Raw genomic sequence first — 21,311 nt, 5'->3', positions numbered from 1 at the left:
CTCCGGGCCACACCTCTGCACCGATCCATAAATACTGGACGTGTTATCGGCCACAGCAGACGCACTCACGCGCAGCCTCACGCGCAGCCCCACGCACAGCCTGACGCACGGCTCCACTCGGCTCCACACGGCTCCACACGGCTCATCGGGTCTTGTGCTGTTTCTCAAGTGCAAAGGATGAAATATGGAGTAATAACACAGCTCACCTGCGCCACTACCTGGTCAAAGGAGAAACTGTTACTATGTAAATCCACGTGACAAAGGCGGTGACAGATAGAGCTGGTTATGAATGGAGGCAAGAAGTAGGTCTACATTATCTGTGTTTTAAAATAGCACAACTCATCTGCGAATCTTGCAAATATGGATTTAGAGCCAGGACAAAACATTTGTGATCATGTGTCCACGATATCACACATACAATGAAAACTTAAATATTTGACTAGTTGTACTGTGTAAAAACATTGGCTTGGTTCAGTGGACTTACTACCTCTGGATGAGACAGTCACATTTTAATAATACATGTATTTTATTCAATAGAATCATTTAGCTGTAAGTTGCTCATTTGTCCATCGCGTGGCGCTGTTGCACTGTCATCTAGTTTCAATTGAGCCAGGCAATTAGGCCTTCTGTTTTTATAATAAACAAACTGTAGGTCGTGGTGTTTTAAAATACTATCCAGAAAAATAAAATCATATATTTATACAAGATAGTTACCGAAGGTTTGTGACTTAATCCAAGTGTTTCTTGATTGTGAAATTCAAACGTGAATGGCTCCTGTGCATTAACCACAGACTTTATCACCAGAGACTCTCCCTGCAATGTGTTCAGTTTATTTCACTGTCACATTTACTTTCCAAACTGACCAAACCTTATGTGAAGCTGCGCCCCGCTGTGTCTGCGCCTCTCCCGCTGTGTCTGCGCCCTGCCCTCTGTGTCTGCGCCCTGCTCTCTGTGTCTGCGCCTCTCCCGCTGTGTCTGCGCCTCTCCCGCTGTGTCTGCGCCTCTCCCGCTGTGTCTGCGCCTCTCCCGCTGTGTCTGCGCCCTGCTCTCTGTGTCTGTGTGCGCGTGTGTCTGCGCCGGTGTGCGCGTGTGCCGGAGCGGAGCGTGGAGCGGGCTGGCTCTGTGGCTTTGGGGGTTGGGCTGCCGCTGCTGCTGCTGGTCCACACCGCAGACCTGCAGACAGACAGCGCTCGGTCCTCGGCGGAGAAGCGTTGTTTTCCCCTCAGCTTCATCCTCCTCCTCCTCTTCCTCCTGCTGCGGTCAGGGCTCTTCTTGTGTCCGCGCTCTGTCCAGCTCTGTCTCTGCCAAAGGACCGTAAATACCGTGAGTAATAAATCACACTTCTTTGAAAACATTCATTTTGTTTTTATGGAGGTCACGTGTCAGAAAAGCGCGTGCTCAAATGGAAACTTGCCTTTTGAAAACGCGACGTGATTGTTTTGTTTTGGTGATGTTTAAAACCGATCACCCGGAGAAGAATTATATATATTTATATATTTAACAACTGAAATGTTTCTGTTTAACACTGGTGCACATTACCGTCGATATTTGTATTTATTTCACACCAGTGTTAACTTTGTTTGTTTTTTCTTTTTCGTTCATGTCTGTTAAATCCTCTCGTTCTCCTCACGCAGGTGCAGTTTTTTGGGAAATACGTGACCACATCACATCAGGCCGGTGAAAATGGTCAAGTTGGGGAGTAATCTTCAGGACAAAGGCAGTGCCAAAGCGGTGAGTGTGGAGGACGGCTTCCAAAACGTGCCGCTCATCACTCCTCTGGACGTGGGGAGCCTCCAGGGCCAAGCTCCGGACAAGGTAAGGGCCCCGGGGCGGGACAGCAGACACACACACACACCACACACACACACCACACACACACACACACACAGAGCTCATGTTATGGCTAGAATTCTGCAAGTAGAGTAGGTTTCTCCCATCCATATATCCCAAAGAAACCGTAATCCTACCTCATCTTGTAGTCATTTGCAGCAGAGCATGATGGGATAACTACATCTACATTTACTGGGCAAGGAAACTGAACAATTTCCACATGGACATCATAAATAAACCTCTTGCAGTTGGCGTGCAGCTGTTCCTCAGGTAGTGCTTGTATGTTATAGGCTCATATTGCTTCATGGTATAGTTTTCTGTGATGTGTCTTACCCAAAACAGGCAGTGGCTTAGTTCTCTTAGTTATCTGTGCGTTGTCAAAGCAATTTTCCTAATTCAATGCATCATATTGCTTCTTCTGGTCTAGTGCAAAGACGTGTGTTGCTAACGTGTGGCCAGGTACAGCATAAATTGTCCTGTCTGCAAAGATGTTACTGCATTTCACTAGCCAAGTCGTTGAAAATGTCAGCTCGTCAGTTGTGATTCACAGGTAGCAGACGCAGGAGTTTGTCGTCTGTCAAAATACAATCGTAGAAGTGTAGCAGCCGGGTGTTTTTCCTCCTCGTTTCATTGGTCAGCTCATATCAGCGATGCAAATCCCGCGGCGTCAATACGACACAACGGTCTCAACAGCCCGTTTTGATTATCAATACTGTTATTATTATGATCGAACTCGACTCTTCTACCACCGTGCCCCAGTCGATAACTATTACGAAGCATAAAACACATACAGTTACACCTTAGAAGTCGTTTGAAGGTTTAGCGGACTACATAAGTGTCATATTATATGTAAATGACTGTTACTGCCCCCTCCCTCTCTTTCCCGCGCTCTCTCCCTCCTCCATTTGTCTGCCGTCTGACGTCTGCTCCTCTGTTTTCCTGCTGAGATTAGGAGGCAGATTTGGAGCCAGACACACATCATTCATCATCTCGACGTCCCATAGTAACTGCGGCGCGCTCGTTAATCCAGTTACCATAGCGAAAGGGGGGGAGGGGGGAGGGCGAGCGGGGGGCGGCCAATTGGTCCGTCCGCTCAAGGTGCACCGCGTGAGGATTAAATTAAATTATTAAATCTCGCCACAGAAGATAAGTGGCTTTCGAAGGGCCCCATTGACCAAAACCGGAAGTAAAACTGGACTGGATCAAACTTAGACGAGACGGAGCGGCTGATCCACGTCGCGTTTTATAGTTCGAGGGCCGTAGTTTGACGACAGCGGCTCATTGAGAGGATTGGAAAATAATCTGACAGTTTGAAGGAGAAAAGGCTGGTGTCTACAGCTGTGGATTTGACTCCGTGAGCGCTTATTATCATAACTTTAGCTTGAAATGTGTCCCTTCGTCAGTCATCGTCTGCATATCGATATCACGGGCTATTGTTGGCTAAATGTACGCTAATTGTAGACTCTGAACGACGGATATCTGCGAAACAAAAGTACACTTTGCTGAAAGATTGCATCATCTAAACATATTTGAAGCTGAGCGCCACAGACCAGTGTCGATACACGGAGTCAAACGGTGGATTTAGCACAGGTTTGACAGAGCGATTGTACCGTTAATAAGACTTGTAAGATTATTTTTAGGTCTGTGTCACAACGCAATGTCATGTTATTCAGGTTATATCATTAGAATCTCTTCAATTTGTAGTAAAAAATACTTCCTGATCAGTCGGACCAGTTTAGGAGGAGGCGTGATGGCCGACAAAAATTGGTCTGAGTGCCGCATTTGGCCCCTGAACCGTAGTTTGGACAGCCCCGATCTAATGCTTTTTATTACAGTTATTAAAAACAATCCCACGTGCCCTTCCACCCAAACGCTCTACACCTGCCTCCACAACTGTCCGATCCAATAACACAACCCACACACACAAATACACACAAATACACAAGACTGAGTACAGATAAACTTAAGGCTGAACCACCACGAACCAAAATGAAGCACCGTCAAAGGAGCCGTCTACTCCAAACGCAGAGAGCCGCCCACTGCCACCAGGACACGGGGCCCACGGGAGACATGTTTTAGTTTATTTTTTACTAGCTCTGTTTGCTGCTTTGTATTATATTTATTTTTAGACTAACGGAGCTCAACAGTCTCGCCCACTTTGAATTTTGCTGAGATTCCAGATGTAAATTTCAAATATTAAGAGTTTAATGGCACAACGGAAGCTCAGCGAGTCCAAAAAACACATTGAAAAAACCTGAAATTTGGCTAAATGTCTTTCTAACTTTTATTATTATTATAAAATGATTGATGATCTTTAGCTACACCTGCAACCTTTCACATTTTTGATATTTTTTATACATTTTTTTTATTTTTTTTGAATGGGAACCTGACTTCTTGTAGTGTGGTCACTCTTGTTAGTTTGAGTATTATCTTGCACAACATATACTCGCCTCTAATTTGTAGTATTCATTTATTTTTCCAAAGTACAAGTGCGTTTAAACCCTACAGATTCCATTTATCTATGTTACATCTGCTTATTAAATTTGATTTGCAGGCCACTTGAATTGCACCAGTTTTTACCCAACACTCCAAGCCTTTTTACAGCCTGATCGTGTATTTTTCTCTATAAAAACTTTCCATTTGATTTAATCTGCAGTTTCACAGCGGTCCCATACAGATCCCAGCCGGAGACGGAGCTGGACTGATTGTGTATTCTGCTGAGACGGGCACAATCTCTTCCCATTCACAATCACACATCACATGTCATTCACTCCGTAGGTTTACTGGGCCACAATGAGGCGTTTAAAGACCCTGGGATATTCCTGTACTCTATGCTGTAGTGTTATGGCAGGTGTGGGCTTGAGTGACAAATCGTTTTAGACACTCACCGTCAGTTCACGACACGTTTAAAGAGCTGTCAATCATTTTACGCAGTCCCAAATCACATAAGTACAGACTGAATACTGAAGAGTTTTAGACGCTGGGAGGAGCCACAGGGACGTCGAGTGTTAAGTGGAATTGAACGTGCGTTTGAACATGGCGTATGACTTTATTTACGCCATTGCGCACGTCTGAAGCGAATAATAAACTTTCGTATTCCTCGTAAACCAGGAAGTAAGCGCCGAAAGCAGCGCTCTGATTGGCCCACCCCAGTTTCACTTTGACATTTGTAAAAAAAAAAAGCTGTTTTAAATCCTCGCACGTACTCCAAAAATGAATATATGTGGATTTTAACGACGTGCCAAAGGGTTTACGAGAGCAAGGGACGAGTTTGACAGATTTAAATACCTACTTTTTCCCTCCGCGGCGTGGAAATCAGGTACTCCGGCTTTAAAAGTGCCTGATTTTTACTTACAAAACAGAAGTAGTTCATTTTAAACACTTTGCAGTGATCCAGAGTTATAGTTTATAAGCACTTTTGGTAAATTGCAGAAACAAGAGCAGAGTTTTGGCATCAGTTAACAAGAACTAGCATGCTAACACGTACTCTCAGACAATAAAACGGTTGCAGCTCACAGTGGACATATTTTGACGTCAAGAGCGGTTTTACAATAGGGCAAGAGGAATTCAGCGCAAATACAGAGGGAAAACTTAACTATTAGTGCGTTTAATAAGTGTCAATCAAAGGATCTGACTCTTGTTTGGTCACGGTGTCAGAAATCGTGAATAATCGCACAATTTTTACGTTTTTTTTTGTCATTATAACCTTTACGCAAACATTTAAAACGGCGAAATCCCTTTATACGAACCATTTCTGACACACGCTTCCCATACGGTACTGTGTGACTGTTCAAATACGTGTTTTTGTACGCGTAGTCCGCCTGCTGAGGGTACAGTGGGGTTGGAGCTTTGGGGCGTCTCTGCGCGTTTGAGGCTTGTTGACATTTCAAAGGCGGAGACGTCAAAACAGGAGTCACGCTGCTTCTGTGGACTATCACTGATTTGACTCATTCCTCCAGAGATGCTGACACCACAGCCCCACCGCTCTGAGCTCATCCCCGCTCGACGCACACACACACACACACGCACGCACACACACACACTCTGACACTGTGGTAACTTTGATAGACTCGTTCTGTAGCTTATGTTACACTACTCGCGGTAAACTCCAAAGGTAAAGTTGAGCTGGAGCAGAGCGATGAAATGTGGCGAGCGTTCTGTACGATTGGCCTTTGGGGGCTTCAACCTTACACACAAACACACACAAACACACAGAAACACACGCAAAAACACACACAACACTAGAGATATGAATGATCTGATTACCATTCATCTCAAATTTGACCAGCTTCGTTAAATGTTCTTACTTGTTTTATGTATTTATTTGGTTTACAGTTGTCCCTCGCTATAACACGGTTCACCTTTCACGTTTGCGTCCTGATTGGCTGTTGGACTGTAGACCATTGTCCATCAGTCTCCTCCGTGCCGTGTCTCCTGTACAGTACAGAATGTGTTCAGACAAATTTACATAAACGTTGGATCGCAGTGTGACTCTGAAGTGCTGTACGTTTGCAATTTGTTTTCTCCCCGACAAAACCCACAATGTCGATGAAACGTTCTGTGATGACAAATTTCAGAAACGCTACGAAGGTTTGAACTTTGAGAGAGTTTAAACGAGAGAGAAATGTGAGAAAATGTTAATGCCTGTGTGAGAAAAGTGTATAAAGTGTGTGGTGAGGGGTTTTACAGCAAAAAACATATAGAATAATTGTACAAAATACGGATTTCACCTATTGTGGGTTATTTTTAGAACGTAACCCCCGCGATAAACGAGGGACCACTGTATTTAAATAGGGACAGATACAAAAACATTGAATAACTGTAGCTCGGTGCACGTTTCCGAGCTCTTACAGCCGGAGATAATTCACAGCACTTGTCTCTAGAAGAGTTTTTAACACACAACACATGACAAGGAAATAAGTGACACAGAGACGCATGTTAGACACACAGTACAACTACATTAAAAGTGTGTTTGGAGACATGAGTGGCACATCCAACTTATGTTTATATGACATAAAAAAGAGCATTTTATATGTAGCTACTGTTAAGGGATTGCGTGTTTAATGTTTGTTTCAGAAATAATCCATAATTGATCATCATTTTAGTTCTTACAATATTGCCGCCTGGTTAATCACGATGCTTGATTAACCAAATGAACCTGATGTCCCTGATGTTGCTATAGTTGGTATCTTTCCCAAGGACACAACAACATTTTAAACTGAACTTAGCGAACTTGTCAGTGTTATACGGTTGACAAAAACCTCAAAAAATTGAAATAAAGATTCCAGTGATGATGATATTTTTGTCGACTAAATACTGGAAAGATTAAATCCAAGCTTCAAGTGATTTTGAGACATTTATTTCCAAACAATTTGCCACTGACGCCGTATAAACCTCCAGTTACACATCATCCAGGTTTTTGCTTTTGAAACTCAACAGTCATTTATTAAAAGCTTTTGTTGCTCAGATGATGGACACTTTATACGCACTTATAAGTTTGTTCTAACCTCTAGAGGCACATATTTGATTAAAGGCAGTGTGTTGATCCTTCATTTTCGCTGCTCGTGTTGACGGCTGCCGTGGTGTTTTGCATGTGACACTGCGGCTTTGGTAAAAGGTCAGTTTGTTGTGAATTTGTCAAATCAGTTTGTTCGGCAATTTGTCTTCATGGCAACTCATGCATGAAAAACAGCTCCAGCCTGGAGACGGAGAAAACTGTAGCTCTGCATCAGGCTGGAGTTTGATTGATAGAAGCAATGGTGTATAAGAAAAGTGTGCATTTTTGTGAAGAAATTGGCCAAAGTTGCCTGTTTTACTGTCCTGATGGAGATTAAAGTGTCTAGAGCGTCATGTCACTGCAAAGTATCAATAGACAATATACATGATGAGAAAAGAGAAAGAGAAATCAAAACCTCTTCAATTTTCTTCTTCTATTATATTCTGCACACTGCATTGAGGCATGCCATTCTGCCCGTTCTGCAACAAAAGAAAAAATAAGAGATTTTTGTGTAATAATTCAGGGTGCACTCCTTCTCTCTGTGAAAGTAGCATCACGCTGCCAGTACAATGGGTTCTTTTTACTTCATCATTTGTAGAAAAGTTTGTCAAAATATTTCAAATAAGTCTTCAGTGAAAGCCGTAACTGTCAAGACAACTGTTGTCTCGAAAATGCTGAATAAATCCTGGACATAATGCAAGACAAAAATACTTTGAACTGCGCTGCCGTCTGTGAGTTTGAGCGAGAAATTGTTGGAAGAGCCACCGTCACGTTTAAAGAGCTGTCAATCATCTACGCTTAGGTTTTCAGACCCAGTTCAGGTGACGACAATCCACAGACTGTGTAGTAGAATTGGACGAAGTAAGTTTGATGTCATTGATAGCGTAACGTAGCTCATTGAGGCTAACAGTTATAGCGGCTAATCTGCAACCAGGGACCATACGTGGAAACCCGAGCGCAAAACCAAAGACCCAATAAGGAGCGAGCTTGTTGAAGGTACACGCCCCCTCCTGCTCACACTGATGATTTGGCAACAAGACTGTCAATCAACCTGTTGCTAACGCTAACAGGGGCTACCTCAGGGAAAGCAGACGCTGGATTTGCTGGTTATTAATGCTCATATTCTTAGTTTAGGGACAAAATGGCGTAATAAAACACCAATGATCAAGTAGAGCGGGTTAATCCGAATATTTTAAGACCAAAATAAACCTGACAGCAACAGTTACAGAGACAGAGGCGACATTTTTTGAATAGAAGTCAATTGCGACGAGAGTTTGAAGGAAATACTTTGCGCTCATACTCACATCGTATATAAATATACACACGCTAGGGTACAAACTGAATACTGTAGTACTTATAGTTATACTCATGGACAGAAGAGAAGAAGAGTATCATGATTTAATTTCCAGGCGCTTTTGAACATATTATTTGACGACACAATAAACAAGTCTGGTCAATAGAGATTATTTGGCCCCATCATAATATAAGTAGTTGTTTTGAGGATATGCAAATGTGAGCGCTATGAAAAGTTGGCTTGAAAATGCAAAAAGAAATGCGCATTGTTATCTAGAAATGAAACAAGAGTAAGAGATAGTTTTGCAGTTTTGTGGCTAATTATAATTCATTCACTTTTACAAGGCTGGATCCTCAAACGACACTGTGGATTTGTCGTCATGTTTTGGCACATTCCTGATGCGTCGCAAAAAATTGGTGCATATTTTTGTCAAGAAAAATAAAACAAGATTGCCCAACCCTACATAACATCAAGGTAAATGAATTGGACTTTCTTTTTTCCTCATGTATTTCCCAGATCTTTATAAGACTAAAGACTCAGGAACCAGCTGAATAATGTGGTGTTAAGGACATGGTGCAGCTGGAGGACACTGCACCTGTGCGAAGATCCTAAATCACGAAATATGGCAGTCCAATAAAACCTTTGTGATGAAAATCTGTGTAATCTCCACAGCAGACAGAATGATCCGATTTATCTACTCAATCTGACCCCAGACCAGTAACTCTGCCTTTCTCTCTCCATCTCTCATCGGCTCTCGCTTTCTGTTTGATCCTACTGGGCCAGGCCTAGATTAGACCTGGTTTAGCGCAGAGGTTTAGTCCTGGTTCAGACATGGTTTACTACTGATTTAGTCCTGGTTTAGTCCTGGCTTTGATCTGGTTTTGCCCCGCCACTTAGTCCTGGTTTAGGCCAAGTTCAGACCTGAATGCCTTGGGGTCCCACCGGAGGAACTGGAGGACATGTCTGGGGTGATGGAAGTCTGGGAGTCACTGCTTAGACTGCTGCCCCCGCGACCCGGCCACGGATAAGTGGAAGAAAATGGATGGATGGATCCAGTTCAGACTTTGTTTGGTCCTGGTTCGGTCCTGGTTCGGTCCTGGTTCAGTCCTGGTTCAGACATGATTTAGTACAGGCTTAGTCCTGGTTCAGATCTAGTTTAGTCCTGTTTAAGTCCTGGTTCAGACCTGGTTTAGTCCTGGTTCAGACCTGGTTTAATCCTGGTTTAGTCCTGATTCAGACCTGCTTTAGTCCTGGTTCAGACCTGGTTTAATCCTGGTTTAGTCCCTCTTCAGTCCTGGTTTAGTCCTGATTCAGACCTGCTTTAGTCCTGGTTCAGTCCTGGTTTAGTCCTGGTTCAGTCCTGGTTTAGTCCCTCTTCAGTCCTGGTTTAGTCCCTCTTCAGTCCTGGTTTAGTCCTGGTTCAGTCCTGGTTTAGTCCTGGTTCAGTCCTGGTTTAGTCCCTCTTCAGACCTGGTTTAGTCCCTCTTCAGACCTGGTTTAGTCCTGGTTCAGACCTGGTTTAGTCCTGGTTCAGACCTGGTTTAGTCCTGGTTCAGTCCTGCTTTAGTCCCTCTTCAGTCCTGGTTTAGTCCTGGTTCAGTCCTGGTTTAGTCTTACTCTCTACATGTCATATATTAGCAGCTGTCAGTCTAATGTTGTTATGCTGCTGCACAGAGCAGGACATATTAGCAGCATTAGATCTGGATCCATCTGGACACAGCCTCTTCAACAACACTGATCAGAAACACTCACAACTAGAAAAAAAAAAACAACGAAAATGCTGTTGTTGTATTTAGTTTGTGTATTATATTATTTCTTTTTAAAAAATAATGTTTTTGCTAATAGGTTCACATATCAGTAGAGCAGAGTCTTGCAGAGTGAGCGTTAGTGTTTATATGTGATGCTGCTGCAGTTGCCACTCTATTGACTCTATATTATCAAGAAAAAAGTCAATACCCTGATTTTAATCGATACTAAGCCTTGTATTGAAACTAGATATTTACGTGAACAAGCATCAATTCTGCAAATAATAAATATATTGTAGAAGGTCCTACAGGGAATGTCCTTTGTCCTTTTTACATCGACAATAAATCCAAAACTTTTGTTGATTTGTGTTGAAAATCACATTCTCTTGTGTAAATAAATCCTGTTTTTAGTCTTATTCTTGGTATCAAACTCCCAAACATTCTTTCATTTCAAGTTAAAACCCTGCGTTGTGAAGACGTTGCCAACTCTGGAGCACACATTTGTTTACAGGAGATGCTTTGTTCTGTTGGAGCTTTGCTGTCACAGATCACAACGGGCCCTTCTACACTGCTCCACTGGCCTTGTTTCCACTTTGTTTTAACTCTGCGTCTCTCTGGGCTGCACCAGGCTCTTGTTCTTCTGAGTCTAAGAGGATTCCCTGGCAGTCCGTTAACTCCTGCAGTGATTACGTCTGTGGTGTAGAAGTCGTGCAGTTAAATCAGTGCGATGTCTAAAGAGTTTGGAGGAGTTGAATGTGCAATGCGTATTTTGATTTCATTCAGGTTGGCTAAAGGTGCGTTATGGAGCTTTACTGACGTTATTGCTTTGCCTGAGATGTTGAATACATGAAATGGGACCCGTTATTGACAAACGTAACTCGTCAGATCATTACGTGCATTTATTTGTATTTGTAATTTTGTACTAACAGCAAATACTCTCCAAAGTTTGTTGAGAAGTTTGTTCACATGGGATTCATTTTACCTGGAGTCCTATGGTAAATTGTAATAATTATGAGTGTGATCTGTGTTTGTAGTCCTGTGCAAATCCTCCACATCTGTAAAAATGTCACTCGAATGTGACCTACTGTAATTCTGCAAACACCTCGCGTAATTCTAGTCCCATGTGAACACTCAGATCTGTAAATTGTCCTGTTTTTCATCCGTGCATTGATGCTAATAGTGATTCAAAGTGTTTCTACAGCCCATTTTAGGTCCAGATACAAACTAAACTAATAACGGGACGTACTATAATCAAGTTAATGCTTTTTTCTACAATTAAAAAAGTAAAAAAAACATGAAACGAACTGAAGTATAGCTCTGTTGTCGTGGCAACTGACGACCAACAGCGTGGAGAAGTGAAAAGTTTGCGTGCTTTTGTTGCAAAGTTTGTAAAGTTTGGACGAAGGGGCCGAATCAGCGCGAACAGATTAACAGAGAGAAAAAAGCACCGTTGTCGACCTGTTGAATGAAAAGGTTCTTGTCTTCTTTCTTTCTTTTTTTTGTCAGGGACCGTGTACAAATTCATTAATCTTACAAAAGAAAAGATGATTTGTACCAGATTTAGGTGCTGCTACTTTCACTCTGCAGTCCCTGAGCAGGTGAACACACATTAAAAATACACATTTCATCACAAATACATTATAAGACTAACAGTTCTTTATTATCTTTAGCTGTAAAATACAATAAATGTCCAATAAAAGTCCAATACATGATGTTTTCTACAGTCCCTATAGGTATTAAAAATCATTATGTGCAAGTTTCAACTCGTGTGGACACATTTGACGATCTAAAATGTCCTTTCTTGTAAAATTGTTAAGATCTACAGACAATTTCAGACTGTCTGGAGCTGATTCCACCGTCTGATGGTTTAAAAAGAAAAGCCCGACTGAGCAAAGGCTGAGGATCTTTTTGTAACTGTGCTATTTGGGTTCACAGAGGACTCAGTGGATCTTTGGTCTTATTTCGTTGTTAATCAGTCCACCAGTCCCGGAATAAAGGCCGTAAAAACAGATAGTACTAATCCCGTGCCATTAGGGCTTTAGAGTAACTTATAGATGTAAACTTTGCTCTGACAAATGTATCAAAAATAGATAAGTTTAGGTGCCGCTGATTGGGCCCATCAGTCTCCACGTTGACTCGTTTAAACCGTTCCTTGCAGAGATAACGCAGTATTTGGTTTGTCCTCGCAGGGTTTCACCGCGGCTTTAAACTGTCAACATCCTGAAGTGAACTCAAGCCCCATGACCATCGTAATTACCATCATTTAGATGAGACGTCTGTTTTGATTAAGCCTCAGTCCCCAGAGCCCTCAGCATCGAGATGACGCTTTCCTCTTGTTTTTTAATTCATCAGAAGAATCAAACTTGTCAACAATCCTGGCTTCACTTCTGCAGTTCTGTCATCAGCGAGTGGAAAAAAAACAATCTTTCTTCTTTTTTTCTTTCAACGTATCCAGTTTTGCGTAGAGTTTATTCCATTTTTGTGACGCTTAACAGCTAAAATCCCGTCTTGGTCTCAGTCAAATAACAAATTGTCACCATAAACATAGCAATTAACAATTCAAAACTTGATTTTTTTCGAAATAATATGTCTTATGAACGGCCGATATCGCTCAAAATGCCGCCTATAAACAGGAATTTAAAACCCATGAATATATTTTAATGTTACTTCATCGGATGCAGCTACTCTATTGTCGTTGGCCTTTAAACATCTCCTCCGGTCTCTCTATCATATTCTCTTGATATTGATTTTAAAGTGCCTTGAATTCTATTGAGTTTTAAAAGGTCACGGTAATTGAATGACTACCGATGGAGAAAGGTATTAACTTATAAAACCACTGCTCCTCGGGCGTCCTATAGGAGCCGGCGATATATAGACCTGTATTCAAATCAAAAGAGAAAAGTACGATGAGTATTACAAGTGTTACGGAGTGAAACAGGCTCTAACTGAGTTTAAAAGTGACTTAATGTGTTTGAAGTGGAAGGAATGTGTGCTCTTATTGATTTAAAACAGCAATACAATCACAACTGAGCGTGGGAGGCTATTAGCTGTCATATTCTGAGGACATAACCATGGATCTATAATAAGAACTGGATAAGACAGTCCCCCTCTGTCCCTGTATGAGATCTCCTAGTGGCCGCTCCTGGGTACTGCGTGCGTTTGACGACAGGGCATCCACAGCTTTCGCAACGGTTGGATTTTGTAGGGGTTCTCCTGTATTTTCACAACATTTTGAAATCCTCAAGCGACTAAAAGTTAGCTTTGTAAGATTAAGCCTTGCTCCGCTCTAGCAGTTATCGTTCTGATTCGTAAGAACTGAACTCGTGCACGTTTCTGACGTCACATGGTGGGCAACGCTAAACCAGTATTCAGGAAATCTTGAGCGCAGGCCATTGAAAACCATAAGACATCGTGTTCGGTTCATCTTCCAGATCTTATTACACTTCCATGGACGTAGCGTATCATAGCGACCCCTTGTGGGTTAGTTGCAAACTGGTTTTAGTGACAGTGGCAACACAAATTATGCAGTTCCTTCCGTTTTCTGATTGGATATTTTAGTTCAATTCAAGTTTGTATCTATCGCCCGTTTAAAAAAAAACTGCAGCTGAACAAAGAGCTTCATGTAAAAGTCAACAAAATCAAAACACACCATATCAACATCAAATTACATTGATGGATCTGCTTATTTGCCACTGCTTTCTTTCTTTCAGAATTTAACAAATTAAAACATGTAACATATTTTCTGGACTACGTCACACTTTTTTTCATAGTTTGGCCAGTTGTGCGACTTATACTCAGATGCGATTTTCATGTGAAATATTTGTTTTTTTCTTCATTATTACGCATTTTTTGGCTGGTGCGACTTATACTCCAGTGCGACTTATACTCCAGTGCGACTTATACTCCAGTGCGACTTATAGACTTATACTCCAGTGCGACTTATACTCCAGTGCGACTTATACTCCAGTGCGACTTATACTCCAGTACTACTTATACTCCACTGCGACTTATAGACTTATACTCCAGTGCGACTTATACTCCAGTGCGACTTTTACTCCAGTGCGACTTTTACTCCAGTGCGACTTATAGACTTATACTCCACTGCGATTTATATGACTTATACTCCAGTGCGACTTATACTCCAGTGCGACTTATAGACTTATACTCCAGTGCGACTTATAGACTTATACTCCAGTGCGACTTATAGACTTATACTCCAGTGCGACTTATAGACTTATACTCCAGTGCGACTTATAGACTTATACTCCACTGCGACTTATATGACTTATACTCCACTGCGACTTATATGACTTATACTTCAGTGCGACTTATACTCCAGTGTGACTTATAGACTTATACTCCAGTGTGACTTATAGACTTATACTCCAGTGCGACTTATACTCCAGTGCGACTTAGACTTATACTCCAGTGCGACTTATAGACTTAGACTCCAGTGCGACTTATACTCCAGTGCGACTTATACTCCAGTGCGACTTATACTCCAGTGCGACTTATACTCCAGTGCAACTTATAGACTTATACTCCACTGCGACTTATATGACTTATACTTCAGTGCGACTTATACTCCAGTGCGACTTATAGACTTATACTCCAGTGCGACTTATATGACTTATACTTCAGTGCGACTTATACTCCAGTGTGACTTATAGACTTATACTCCAGTGCGACTTATACTCCAGTGCGACTTATACTCCAGTGCGACTTATACTACAGTGCGACTTATACTACAGTGCGACTTATACTACAGTGCGACTAATAGACTTATACTCCAGTGCGACTTATATGACTTATACTCCAGTGCGACTTATACTCCAGTGCGACTTAGACTTATACTCCAGTGCGACTTATACTCCAGTGCGACTTATAGACTTATACTCCACTGCGACTTATATGACTTATACTTCAGTGCGACTTATACTCCAGTGCGACTTATAGACTTATACTCCACTGCGACTTATATGACTTATACTTCAGTGCGACTTATACTCCAGTGTGACTTATAGACTTATACTCCACTGCGACTTATATGACTTATACTTCAGTGCGACTTATACTCCAGTGTGACTTATAGACTTATACTCCAGTGCGACTTATACTCCAGTGCGACTTAGACTTATACTCCAGTGCGACTTATACTCCAGTGCGACTTATACTCCAGTGCGACTTATACTCCAGTGCGACTTATACTCCAGTGCGACTAATAGACTTATACTCCAGTGCGACTAATAGACTTATACTCCACTGCGACTTATAGACTTATACTCCACTGCGACTTATAGACTTATACTCCAGTGCGACTTATACTCCAGTGCGATTTATACTCCAGTGCGACTTGTGCGACTTATACTCCAGTGGGACTTATACTCCAGTGCGACTTATACTCCAGTGCGACTTATACTCCAGTGCGACTTAGACTTTTACTCCAGTGCGACTTAGACTTTTACTCCAGTGCGTCTTATACTCCAGTGTGTCTTATACTCCAGTGCGACTTTTACTCTGGAAAAACGGTAATCTTTTTTTCATTTTAGTTTGGAAAAGGTGTTATTTTCAGCAGACTAGGTTAAAGGTACAGTATTTCTGATGCGTCTGCCATTTGCTTGTCAACATGGAGATACTACTGCTTTGCCTGGAATGTTCCACTGTATGGCATTAAACCTCTCTATGTCCAAGGAAACATTCAACCTAAATGCAGTGAGAGTGCCAGTTTTTTTTACTGATTAATGCCCTACTGTGAAGCTGTGAAGCATTCCAGACAAAGCAACATATTAATAATAAATGCACTGGCTTATTTGCAAATACACAGTGTAAGGTTTAACAAGACTTAGCAGTTACAAAGCAGGAACTTCCTCTTTTGTTTCCCGTGTGCTACTCGTGATTTATCGCCTGTGAATAGTCGCGGCGGTTTGTGGAGATGCGGTGTTTGAGTAGGAAAGATGAACGGGCCGTCAGCGAGGAGAGATAATCTGTTATTGGGAATTGTTCGGAGCCAAACTGAAATTGCTTCGGGTGCAACTTTGAACCCAAGTGTGCAAAAAGTCACATGTCGTCTTCGCCGGGCTATTACGGGATCTGAGAGTGCTGTGAGATTAGATGGACTTGTTCAAATGTTAATATAGTAGCAGAAAAGACCAGAGTGTAAATGCGATGAAGCGATGAAGAAGAGTCGTTTCAGTTTAAAGTCTGGGTTTGTTTTTAATCACAAGCGCAATTATTAGTTAAAGTGCCCATTTTATGTTATTTTCTGATCGGTTATACTGTTATTTTGGCATCACAAACACACCTGGAGTTGTGTTTTGTTTCATTTACACATGTTTAACACACAAATCCTGCTTATTTAGGCTGAGTTCTTCTCTCAAACGGGAAAAAAAAAACACTCTATTCCACCTTGTGATGTCATGTGGTGATACAGGAAGTGCTGCTTGTTTTTAAAATCCATACACTTTCACTAGAATAATTTGGATATTTCAGCCCTGCAATTTCCAATCTTTACTAAACAAAAGGTAAAAACATAGCTGTTAACTTGAAAACTACCACTTCATGACATCACAAGGTGGAACGGAGCATCTTGAGCTTTGGAGATGTTACAGACTAATAATAAATTGTTACTCAAACATGTGCGAGTGAAACAAAACACAACTCCAGGTCTGTTTTTGAGGAGGTAACAACATTCTAACACGGCTGTAGCGACACTGAGGCTTTGTCGCTTTGAGAGGAGATCAGTCCGGGTCCAGTACCTTCGTCTGACGCGTCGTTGTTTGTAAGAAATAGATCAAGTCGCGTAAAGCATTTTCTGGTGGTTTAATGAAACGGCGGTTGAATGCAGGTTCCACACAGAGATGGTAAAACGTAGACCTACAAAAACAGTACAGTAACAAGCAAACAAAGCAGTCAACGAAGAATACAGCTACTCCCAGACAGCAGGAAATCCCGTGCCTTTAAATCTACCTGTACATCACCTTTGCTCACGTGACGCTCCGCCCCTTAAGCATTGCCATAGCAACCAATCACCCATATGGCTCCTACAATGTCTTAAAGCTCAAAAAAGGTAATTTTGCGTAATATAAGATCTTTAAAGATGCACTATGTAACTGTTTATCTCCATTAAAATGTCATTACTTTGCCTGGAGTGTTCCTCAATACGGCATTAAACATCCTGCAACTATTCTGCATCACTCGTAACACACATTCTTACTGCGAAACAGATCGGCAGTTCACAGATCTGACCTGTAACTTGGCTTGATGACATCCCCTGCACCTTGATGGGGATTAGAGAAGTTTAAGCCCAAACTGTGGAACATTTTAGACGAAGCAAAGCGCATTTCTATGGCGACAAAGCGGCTGACGCTCCATCGGAAAAGTTGCAAAGCTCCAGTGTGCTTTGGTTTACTTTGATAGCAAAACAGGTGCAGATGTGTCATGATGGTTACACCTAAAGTCGCTGATTAAAACGTGATAATCCCTCGTGTGAACAAACCAGTTTAATTATTTCACACTCAAATCCTATGCAATCGTATCATCCGTATTGGTTTGTAGAGATTCTCGCGACTATAGAAACTTTTGGCCGTCCTCTGCCCGTTTTGTAATACAGGAGTGTTGTTAAATAAGACTCCACACAGTAGCAGACAGTCAGTGGGTGTTTCAAAGAGCTGGAGTTCTGTGCTGGACTCTCCCGCTCCTACGCATCTGTCGTGGGAAACACATAACACAGATTTTCTCCTGGAGCACTTTTATCATCTACATTTATCTCGCTAAAGCCTCTGTTCTGCTGCGTTGTGTGTGTAGATATATAAAGACATAGGCGCACCTTCGTTTTGCGCACAATCAGGGTCACGATAGCAACTTTTTAGTGTTTTTTGCAGGGATTATTGCGAGAAAAAGCGTCAGTATTTTGCAGTTGTTGAAACGAAACAACTGAAAGACAACCCAACACTTTGTCTAATATGTTACGACTGTATCTGTCACCTTCTGAATTATAATATAGTTGACGTAAACACGCAAATAAAATGTAAAACTGTATTGACACAACTTCATCTTGCACGTTTCTTTCCGTTCTCGATTGTACTGACACCCGAATAATCACCATTTTTGCTCAAACTCATTATCTGAACATCCCGATCTTCAACTCAAACAGTAACGCTGAGATCTGTCATTTCATCTGCCGTACCGAAGTTCTTAAAGCTTTTAGTTGCATTAAAATTCAAGGCACTCGCAAGTACATCAGTGCGTCTCATTCTTTCCTGTCACATTCGATTGGAAAGGGTGAACGTTTACAGAGAAGGAAGGTTAATAGACACCATGGCAACAGAGATCCAATTAAGATTAAGATCAAACTTCATCATACTCAGAAATATATATATGAAAAAAAACAGCCGTGAGTTAAACGTACGCGCGTGTAAGCAATTATAATCAAGATAGAACAGAAAAATAAAGTTGTAACGCATAAAACGAGCTACTGCTACGTTCAAACGAAGATCGAGTTTTTGGAAATGTGAGACTCCAACTGAAACGATGACCAAACCTGTCGCTAAAATAACATATCGACATTGAGCCTGAAGCGCTGAGAGTTACATACAGGATGCTTTACGTAATTCCCAACCCTGAAGTACTTGAAGCCTTCCCCGCGGTACCATTAGCAGCCTCACATCCCCACACTCCTGTCACTGCTCCTGTCGCTGCTCCTGTCTGCTCCTGCAAACCTGGAAACCTGAACTGACAATTACTCCATAATTGTCTTTTCCCATACAGAGACGCCATTGGATCCTCTTTATACCTGCCTATCCCTGTGAAGATGAAGGACAGTTATTCTTGGCAGACTCTTGAAGCATCTCTATTCAGTCCATATAAGAGGTGCAATTGCGGTGATTGATGTCCACTTCATCGTAGACGCCGTGGAAACCCGTTGTACGCAGGACAGCGCACTTAAAACTATCTGTAGATGAGCTCATGAGCACGATTGTCAGGGATTAACCAGGGAAACACGCGGTCCTACTGCGTCAAAGCAAATATAATGACTTACTTGAGCAAAAAAGAGAACAAAATAACTTCAAGGACTGAGAACAATCACATATTCTCCATAAAAATTGAGACGCACACTCTTAATGAAGCTAAACACCTTTGATTAGATTGAAGAAAACCCAGACTCTCCTGCATTCAAACAGAAACAAAGAGCGACCATTAGTCTGTGATTTCTGCTGTCTAAGTGCCTTTCGTCATTAATAGTTATTCTTCTCATTTTTGTCCTGGTGAGAAAGAAGTGTGACCAAGATCAGGCTGCGCGACTTTGAATCAAAAGTAGGATTTTATTCAAAGTGCACATTGTAAACTCCAGGAGCATTAATATTCAGATAAGACTGAAATATGAGCTGATAAACTAAAACAAGAATCCCAGGCATTTCAGAACATCTTCGTCTGGGTCACGGGATATTTAGTTCTTTGAAAAGGACATTCTGTTATCGAAAGAACTGCAGACTTTGCAGTTTCATAGCTGAACCAACTCAATTGCATTATATAGTGCGGCTATATAACGTAGCTTATCATGGAGCGTACAGCGGTAATGAAGACACATGGGCAGACCCGGGAACCACTTTGTGAACAGGAAGTCCACGTTGAATTGAAGCATCAGTCACAAGCTCCAAATTCATCCCCCACGAGCCCAATCAAACGCTGCACCTCTGCGGCCTTCATCTCTGACAATGGCCTCTATTCAATAAACCACCATCTTTATTAGTAACAATGCGTCGCCTTTGTCTGTAAACACAAATTGTACAATTATACGTCCTAGGATGCAACACATTGTTCACTTCTAATGCAGTTTGCGAGCGTTCTCATCCCTCTCCTCCCTTCCACATCTATAATAACGTCAATACTTTTTTTTTGTGGCCATGAATTGTTGAAACTAATTTCCTCTTGTACGTTAAGTGTGCAGAACAAAAGAGAAGATGAATGAGAAATTAAAGTGCAATTGTGGCTGTACCTTTTTTAGCAAAGCGACCTGCAGTCAGTGTTGACCCATATAATAATTAGCATGGATCTTGCGTTTGAGCAATTATTCCCCACTTGGTGCTGGAGAAAAGAGAGAAACCTTTGTCTTTCTGCGGCTTGCATCAGATTTAGAAGAACAAAATAGGCAGTTCTTGGCGCAGCATTTTAAACATGGCCTATTAGATTAAACGGGTATTGATACGGCTTTAGGTTGGGTTCGCTCTCTAGATTTTGACGATGCTGTGATTTCAGAGGAGGGCAGAGGCGTGGATAAATCTTTGGGAGAAATATAGAAACTTATGATTTTGCAGCAGTCACAGAAACCTACTGGACACCTGAATGACCCTCCTCAAGGGGATGAATAAAGTACTTCTGCTTTTTTACTTTTGCATTGAACTTTGTGCCCGTTTTTGTTCTGTGGCTACGTCTAGTATTTACAGAGATATTAACCATAACTCTATTTGCAATTTGACAGTTAAACAGCAAATTCCTTCATACGTTTCATACCTGTCCTCAGTTCCGTTTGAAGCTGTATGGATTCTGTAATGGTGTAATTCTGTTTTATACTGACAAAACATACATCAGATTTAGAGCTCACTACACTTTGCTCTTGTTTAACGATTCTGATCATTTCAAAGTTCGAATTGTCTCCGCTTTGCACCGACTTTTACAATATTGGACACTGGTTTTAGCACGATTCAAACTGCGTCAATCCTTTCAGGGCACATACATTATTTCTTGTCGTTTGTTTGTAGAGATAGGAAATTGAATGAAGGTAATCATAACAGACAGTCGGGAGCGCTGTTGTAGGTAGTAGTCCTGGGTCGCAGGGTCAGAGGCTGGGGTGTTTGTACCGGACGTGGAGAGCTGGGTCGGAGACGGAGGCGCAGGTAGTTCCGAGGAGTGGAGTCACGGTGGATAGACGAGCGAGTAAACCGGAGCG

The 21,311-nt window shown here is 41.8% G+C and overlaps 1 protein-coding gene across 1 annotated transcript in view; it reads left to right on the top strand.

Annotated features, from left to right (window-relative positions):
* Nucleotides 1-1,051: 1,051 nt before the first annotated feature.
* Nucleotides 1,052-21,311, top strand: part of nsg2 (neuronal vesicle trafficking associated 2) — an 83,469-nt gene continuing 63,209 nt past the window's right edge. Inside the window, exons 1-2 of the mRNA XM_033978748.2 lie at nucleotides 1,052-1,323; nucleotides 1,635-1,815. Coding sequence (XP_033834639.1) covers nucleotides 1,684-1,815 — 132 coding nt within the window. The 5' untranslated portion in view covers nucleotides 1,052-1,323; nucleotides 1,635-1,683. The remainder of the gene's footprint in view (nucleotides 1,324-1,634; nucleotides 1,816-21,311) is intronic.

Source organism: Periophthalmus magnuspinnatus, chromosome 14 (genome assembly GCF_009829125.3).
Source record: "Periophthalmus magnuspinnatus isolate fPerMag1 chromosome 14, fPerMag1.2.pri, whole genome shotgun sequence".
Lineage (NCBI taxonomy): Eukaryota > Metazoa > Chordata > Actinopteri > Gobiiformes > Gobiidae > Periophthalmus > Periophthalmus magnuspinnatus.
This window is presented reverse-complemented; position numbering and strand designations above follow the sequence as displayed.